At 35.0% G+C, this 8,792-nt stretch overlaps 1 protein-coding gene across 50 annotated transcripts in view; it reads left to right on the forward strand.

Moving 5' to 3' along the window:
• The window catches only part of Rims2 (regulating synaptic membrane exocytosis 2), a 498,312-nt gene that overhangs the window by 385,567 nt on the left and 103,953 nt on the right, over window positions 1-8,792 (forward strand). For 36 of the 50 annotated variants that reach the window (XM_029547766.1, XM_029547754.1, XM_029547763.1 and 33 more), the window contains one exon: window positions 5,082-5,254. The exons of 13 other annotated variants lie outside the window; for them this stretch is intronic. In XM_029547766.1, coding sequence (XP_029403626.1) covers window positions 5,082-5,254 — 173 coding nt within the window. Of the gene's footprint in view, window positions 1-5,081; window positions 5,255-8,792 lie in introns of those variants that run through there. One more of the 50 variants, XM_029547786.1, reaches the window with a different exon arrangement.

The raw sequence follows: 8,792 nt of genomic DNA on the forward strand, positions 1-8,792 counted from the left end.
CAACAATTACTTGATACATGAACTTACTTTGTTGTTAGTGATGATAATAAGGTTTTCTGCCCATCATCTTGCAATAGTTACTTAGCCTACTATGTTACACAACAAATTACAGTCTCTAGTATTTGTTAGTAGTATCAAAGGTTTGTTAAATTGAAGCCAAGCATTGTTTGAGGAAATTCATATAATTCTTTATCTGAGAAATTCATGTACAATGATTGGAGTACCAAAGTTGATGCAATGATATAGGAAAAGAAAATAGCTCAAATTGCTCAAAACCTTCAAATGAGGACACTGAAGAAGAATATGGAATTTTTTTAAAAATTCAATTTTTTTATCAACAATATCTTACAATTTTAATGATTTAAAGCTTTTCAATAGAGCTTTGCAGGCATTTACTTTCCACTAATTTTAGTCACATTGAAAGAACATTAACTTTTCCAGGCCTCTTAGAAACTACTAAGAGTATGGAACATCCTTGAAGAATGATAATTTTCTGTAATTTTTTTTTTGCTGTCTTATTGCCATTTTTATGATCTTCTTGATAGTAACATATAAAACATAACGTATTCTGAGGAAACCTTGTCCAAAATTTTAGTGATCTCCAATCCAGGCAGTCTACAGCTGACTGAGATTATTGACATTGTTTTTGCTTCACTAACTAGAATAATGAGCATTCGTTGTTACCCTGTCAATTGTATGCTGCCTGACAGTCACTTAAAACCTTATCTGATCCATAGTGCCAAAACACACATACTATTTCCTGGATAATCCAATTCACTTATTAGCATTTATAGCTCATTTTGGGGTATAATAATAATTGAATTACTTTCATATCACTGTTAAAGTTTATAATTTTTGTTTATCAAGCTTTCAATTAAAATACACTAAACATTCTCAATGTGAATTAAACTATCAGGCCATAATTTTTATTGGGGAGATTGAATTGTATATGTGATTGTTTTATTCTAAGTATATTTATAGTATCTCCTTCCTTTTTACTGTTAATGGACTTTTTATTTTTCATTGCTTTGTTCTTTGATAGCTTCATACATGGACACAATGAATTTTACCCATTTTCTTCTTCCATTGACCTCTCCCAGCGTCCACCTTTCCCACTGAAATCCATCTTTGCGACTCCCCCCTCCCTTATTTTCATGTCTTTCTTTTGTGTGTGAACTACTGAATTTTATTAGAGTGGCTTGCATGAGTATGAACAGAATTTTGTTTACTGGAGCATGAACAACTTATCAGCAGTTGTTCTATGGTAGAAGACTACGCCCCATCTCTCCAGCAGCCACTAACTGCCAAGAATCCCCATGAATGCATGGAACTTCATGGTTCACATCCCACTTCCACGCATGATGACTTTCAATGTCCCAGTATCAAATGGGTCACAACTGAAGTGAATTCTTTAGTGAAAAAGTTGTGTCATACCCAGAAAACATCTTTTTGCCACACATCTTCTATTTCTCTGACTCTTAAATTTCCATCCCCTCTTCCATGAGTATTGGAGAGGTGATGCAGGGCCCAGAATTCACTGTTGGAATGATGTTTTTGTACACTGTATTTTTATGCACTGTTACACTTCATTAACACTTATCCTTGGTACTTTGACCAGTAATGAGTTTCCACATTAACTTCTGCCCATTGCAAGGCTGAGAGCAGCACTGATATCTAGATATAAATGAGTGTTTAGAAGGCTGTTTGACAATATGTTCTTTTAGCAAAAAGTAACAACAAAAGAAGTAGGTTTCCTACTAAGGCTCATGATCTGTGCAGTCACCAGCTCTTGCCAAAGTTTACAATGCTGGGCATGACCTCCTTCCTATGGAGTAAACCTCAAGTCCAATCTGAAAACAATTGGTACTGCCCTAGCAATCATGTCATGTTTGCATCAGAGGTCATATCTTGTCTAGTAGATCATTATTGTAGTTCATAGGAATCATGGCTGGGTAAGACTGTTGATGAACTCGTTGCCCAGCAACCAGTGTTCTGGCACTGTGAAACATACACACACACACTGTGAAACACACACACACACACACACACACACCTACTGTAATTTTAAATATGTTCTTATCTTTTAAGTTTCTCGGTCTGTTACATATCTAGTTGTGATTGAAGGTGCAGATATATCCCTATGGTAAACATGCTTAGTTGCTTGGAATTAAACAGAATTGTACAGTCTTAAGTAGATTAGAGAATGTCATCAAACTATAACTTCTAGCTATTTTGTGTTCTTGATGCAAGCTATAATTTTTAATTCCTTTTCATTTAGTGACCTTATGCTTTATGCACTGCATTTTACCATATGATATTTTCTAAGAAACTATTGAGAGTTCTTTTTAAGTTTTTAGACAGAATCTTGCTTTTTAACCCAAACTAGCCATGTACTATCATCCTGCTTTATCTGCTAAGAGACACAAATTGAGGAAGAAACTTACCTGGCCTTGAGCAGTTTGTCTCCAAATAATATAATAGTATGTGTATATATGCATAGTATATATGCATAGTATACACATATATACATTTTTTTCTTCGAGATGGGGTTTCTCTGTATACACAAGGCTGTCTTGGAACTCACTCTGTAGACCAGGCTGGCCCCAAACTCTGCTTCCCTAATTCTTGGATTAAAGGTATACAATCCTTTAATTAAAACCTCCCATTTCCAAATATAATATCTTGCTATGTGTCAAATATTGTTCTAAATACATGCATTGTTGTTAATCATGGTTTTAACAGTTGAAAACTGAGACACTCAGAAAAGCTATTTGTCTAAGAAAGTAAACATAGTAATTTATTTGGCTAGAATTTATAGCAGTGATTCAGTTTCACTCAAGAAGTTTGGCTCTTAATGACTGGGTTATTGCCTCTACTTCCTGCTACATTCAAAGGTTTTCATTTTTCATTTGAATTTAGATATAATAGTCTCATGACCAAAAGCAAATAGAAAATATAATGCTAGACTGCTTTTCTATCCAATTATGAACTCTCAAAATAAATAATAGCAGGTAACCTCTCTTTTATTATAAATTATAAAAATGAGAAATAGAAAGCTCCCTAGGTATACTTCAATATTTATTGGATAATTAAAATATTTTTGTATTTTGAATATTAAATATGTGAGTAAGATTAAAGCTTACCGTATATGTCTCAACTTCAAGTCAATGCACTTTAAATAAAATTAATTTGTTGCAATTATTCACACATATTATTTAGATGTGCAGGTGAATATATAACAGAAAATCTTGAATCTACATATTGAAATAATACAGTAACCTAAGTAAACTAGTACTTTTAAATAAATATATTTGAAAAAGAATCTCATGAACTAAATTAGTACCAAGTAAGTGATGATAAGTAACCAGTGTTTACTCTTGCTGGTAAGAGTAGACACTGCTCTCTTTACATAGATATCTCCTGGGGAAAGAGACAGCAGGTTTTTAATAATTTAATTACTATCTTTTAATATTTAATGTTAAAAGGTGGGGTGGACTAAAAAAGCCATTTGCCATCTAATTTAATTATATTAATTCTAAATTAATGAATTTGATGTTAATGTCGTATGGCATCTTAGAAACAATCTTTTTATTTTACACTTATTTGAAGAGTCGTTTTTAAATAAAAATGTACATATCCAGAAATTGCAAGGCCCAGAAAGAACAGAGCTTTGGATATGAGAAGTGTGTAAGCTATGATTCCTGCCTTTCAACTGAATCGGCCAAATGTTTTTGTATCTATCAAATATTTATGTTGAACCACTGTTTCTGATGGATTTTCACCAAGTAACAAGTTTTCAAATCACAGCAAGTCATTTACATAAAATACATATTTTTCAAAAGATTTATAAAACTTACCAGGACCTATGATTAGAAAATTCTGAAAAACTAGACTAAATAAGAATTTTTCAGCATAAGGTGTATAATAAACAAAAAAGAAGATCTGTTACCGATATTCTCTTACTTAGTAATTTTGACATAGCAGCAGCCATATTAGGTGATTTTAGAGGAAAAATAAAAAATCCAGCCTTTTTTTTTTTTTTTACATCACTAAATATAATGTAACAAAACACATTGTTTCTAATTTTCAAAACAATTATGCAAGTTCAGTATGATTATTCTTGTCACTTTACACTATGCATATTAAGGATTAAATAATCTGCCCGGATGTGCTCAGCTAGTGAGACTCTCCTCTGCTCCAGGCTTCCATGCTCCGAGGTCCATAGCCGTTCTTTCTTTCTTTTCTTACTTTTTCTTTATTTTAATATCCCAGGTTGACAACTCTTGGCAAGTGATGTTTTTTGTTGTTGTTGTTGTCAGTAATAAAATTAGTCATGTCCATTAGTTTTAACATTAAATGTATTTTATGAGAATAGGTCATTAACATAAAATATTTATGTTGGTTTTCAATTTGCCAGAATATTTGAGTACGCAAGAATTCCTTACACCCTGGCTGTACCACTTAACCATCTAATTATTTCAATTCCAGGAAGATTGAACTAATGTAAATAATAATTTTTTTTCTAATGTTTCTAGGATTCATCAAAATTCCAGCAACTGCTCAGAAATTAAACTTCTCTTTTCTCTTGGCTTTTCTTAAAACGCTTAGTTTTTCATTAATTAGATTTTATATTATCTCTAGGTTTTCTGTGAGGTGCAGTGGACTAAAGAGAAAGCTGAGGACTACTAGAGTTGGTCTTTATAGACCAGCTATAGAAACAACTTGACCAGATCTTTTTCTTTCAAATTTTAATCAGAAATTTAAGAGTTGTGCTTCCTGTTAAGCCTAATGTTTATTTCTCAAATTCTAGCTAAATGTTCTTCCCTAAGGCCATTGCTGCTTTGGAACTTGAAAGGCCCTCTGGGTGTGGTGAAAATGCTACGATGACTACTAACCACAGAGGTTTTGTGTAAATTTCTATTTTAGGATAATTACTGCCCACTTTTTTTTTTATATGCAACTGAGTAGAGTATTGCAGTACCCACCATGGACAGTTAAAGTGCTGAGATAGGAGCGAGCTAACTATTGCTCTATGTGCTAATACTGACGGCTTCTGCGTATTTGTCAATCTGTATCAACAGTATCGCTCAGGATGGGATCCACATAGAGGGGCAGATACTGTTTCCACTAAATCCTCGGACAGTGATGTAAGTGATGTATCTGCGGTTTCAAGGACTAGTAGTGCTTCTCGTTTCAGCAGCACAAGCTACATGTCCGTCCAATCAGAGCGGCCAAGAGGAAACAGGAAAATCAGGTAAGAACACTTGGGCAGTCACTGTTCTGTGTATTTCAGAGGGTTTTATTGCTGTGGTTAAACATGAATATTTTTCTAAATGATTAATATATATTGTTTTAAAAAGCAATATGATGGTCTATATATGTTATTTTCTTTTAACTTGGTCAATTTTTGTAGAACTGATGACAATTCTATGTTTTAAATTATTTGAAATAATTTTTTATGCTTGTAACTTAAAAACTAAACTGCAATTGCTAGATTTTTTTATTAAACTAAAATGACAGTTAACTGAAGATGTGAATTTAGCATTCTGATGAATATGAAGAACAGTTGTCTTGGAAAATATTTTGTCCTGGTTGAATAGATTCTATTAATTCAAGAGAAAAATATTGCTTTTTTAGTAGGAGGCTTTCCTACCCTCTTGATAGTATTATAAGTACATGGAAGAATTCTACACTGTCTCAAGAAAATTTAGTATATGCTAGTCTCTTAGTTTCCACTTGACTATTGATTCATATATAGTGGAACTCTGATGGAGAGACAGCAGGCCCTGCCTGCTTCCCATGTCATCTTGTAACAGAAGGTACAATTTTAAAACTACCATACCAGGTATTGCTGACCAGTGTATCTCTGCTATGCAGTGGAAGGGCATTCAACATTAAATTGATCTAAGTCTCGCCTCAGTTCTGATTGTCTTCATTATCTCTGTTTCATTTCATTTACATTGTTCTTGACATTTTCTCTTTTGTGTTTCTTTGCATGCTTTCCATTTGTGTTTCATTCGAAGGCCAAAGGGAGGAGAAGAGGGAGGGGAAGGAGGGCTTAAGCAAGAAGAGCCAGTTCAGAAGGAGCAAGAGGCAAAGGAGGAAGGGATTAGTGAGGATGGGACAGGGAAGGAGATGACAGAAACATGCTATAAGGAGAGAAACAGAGAATCAGGAGATGGGGACAAAGCACGAGCTGCTCCCGAGGAAGGGAAGGAAAGAGAGCAGAGCAGCAAAGAGGACTTGCCAAGGAGTCTCTCCCAAGACGACGACAGGTAAAGCCACTGACTGTGTGCGTGCTGCCCAGTAGCACTGTGCGTCTGTCCTTTCCTTTAGTATTCTTTCACGTCTAGGGTTATCTGTGTTACTTCTGACATAACTGATTAATACACTGGAGATTATCATCAGAGAGGTTGCCTTGCCTCATCATTGATATGTATCCACTGGGTCTGGGAGTCTGATTTTGTTTACCATCTTTTTCTGAGTAGAAAATCAAATTTGAGTTTGACTTTGTGTTCTTAGCATGAAATCACAGTGTACTTTCCCCAACTTCCCTCTACAGATGTGTAAGAGGGAATTTTGCAAAACCTTTTATCTTTAGTGGAGACTATTTAGGGAAAAGATGGTTAACATCCTTAAAATGAGATTTTGAAAGGCCTAAATGTTTTAACATAATTTATATAAAAAAATTGTGTAGCAGAAAGAAAGAGTGAAACTTGGATAAGGTTTAATAAATCTCCGTCTCCTTTGAAACCTGCTAGTTTTCTGGGATATTCTACTGTTGTCTGAAGCCTGAGAAGAGTTAGAAAGCAGAGGCAATGTTCTTCATATTCTGGCATTTGTTGTTCTTATTAGTCTTGTTGTTTGAAACAGCATCTCACTCTTAGCCCATGTGAGACCTGAATTTGCTATAGTTAGCCCAGCTAGTCTCAAAGTCATAATCCCTCTGCCTCAGCCCCTAAAATTCTCAAACTCCAAGCATGCACCACCCTGCCTGATCCATGATTCTCTGAAAAGAAATGCTAGATACCCAGGTCTTTTGGAAGGTAAACACGTTAGATAATGCTCTTCTTAAGAAGATGTATTCAGTTAGAAAGCACTGCCAGAACAGGGGCGTGGCACAGGGAGAAAACCCAAACAGTAAAGCGGAAGAATATTTGCTTCCCCGGAATGGAAGAGGCCTAGTCTTTCTACAGTGCACGGGAGAATCAGCAGCGTGCAGCCAGACCTCCTCTTCTCATGATGAAGAACTTGCTTTAATTACATCTGTGTGAGAATGAAAGTTGCAAAGAATGTCATTTTGAAGAAGTTGAGTTTTCTAGCAGAATTTGATCTTTATATTACACAAATTTTATGAGAGGGGCACAACCTATTTATATGTTAATTTTAAGTTATCTCAAACCCAATTACATATTGAGCTTTTCCCAAAATAAAAGAGAAAACAATTGAGGTAGTAATTTTAACATACAATTCAATTGTGTATTTTCTTTTGTCTTTCAGCTGTTTCTATTATCTATTAGGTCTTTATAGCATTCAGTAAACATAAAAATGTATCTTTAGTAAGGCACATTTTGTGATTTGACTCTAAACCAGTAACTTCAAGTCTGTTGTTGTTATATATCTAACTAGAAAATTACACTGAACTATATAATTAAAACAACCATATCCTGATTTGTGAAAAATGTATTTCATGCCTAATTCTTAGAGAAAATCTTCCTGAAAGAGACAGTCTAATTTCTTCCAAGTGCACAGCAAAGTTTGAGTCTTGTGTGTTTTCTGTGTACTGTGCAGAGACGCCATGAGCACACCTTACCTCAAGCCAGAGCTTCTGACTGGCCACCTGACTTGGTAGGCAGGAGCACAGAAGCCTATGGCCTAAACTCTTCACTTTACAATGCTGCTCTCACCAGTTTCTCCTGGATAAAAGAACATTTTATTTTATGAGGGCAAGGAGATGAGTATATTCCTAGCAAGATGATTACCAAGTATCTTAGTTAGGGTTTTTATTCCTGCATAAACATCATGATGAAGAAGCAAGTTGGGGAGGAAAGGGTTTATTCAGCTCACACTTCCACACTGCTGTTCATCACCAAAAGAAGTCAGGACTGGAACTCAAGCAGGTCAGGAAGCAGGAGCTGATGTAGAGACCATGGAGGGATGTTACTTACCCTAGCTTGCTCAGTCTGCTTTCTTATAGAACCCAGGACCACCAGCACAGGGATGGTCCCACCCACAAGGGGCCCTCCCCACTTGATCTCTAATTGAGAAAATGCCCCACAGCTGGATCTCATGGAGGCACTTCCCCAACTGAAGCTCCTTTCTCTGTGATAACTCCATCTTGTGTTAAGTTGGCACAAAACCAGCCAGTATTACACCAAGGCACTGTCTGTACTCAACTTACTCTGGAGTGCTTAGGGACCTGTAAATTTTAGAGGGGCAAGTTGATGTCTCTAGGCAACTTATATTTCTTAAGATTGCAAGAACTTCATTCAGTTCTTGAATTTTGTTTTAAAAAAATAAAAGGAGTGTCACTGTTTAGTATTTATATCAGTTCTAGTCCATACCACAGTGACTTCAATAACTAGACCTTGTTGCAGGATATATATTTCAATGTAAGACTATACTGCTCATTTGTAGCAAATTTGCTAAATGTTTAAGAGAAAAATGGAGAGCAAAAATAAGTTTTAAATGATTCCTTAAATGTTAGGTTTTTGTAATGTGATTAATAAATGACTGTACTCAGGTGTATATATATATATATATATATATATATATATATATATATATATATA

Source organism: Mus pahari, chromosome 17 (assembly GCF_900095145.1).
Source record: "Mus pahari chromosome 17, PAHARI_EIJ_v1.1, whole genome shotgun sequence".
In the NCBI taxonomy this organism is placed as follows: Eukaryota; Metazoa; Chordata; class Mammalia; order Rodentia; family Muridae; genus Mus; species Mus pahari.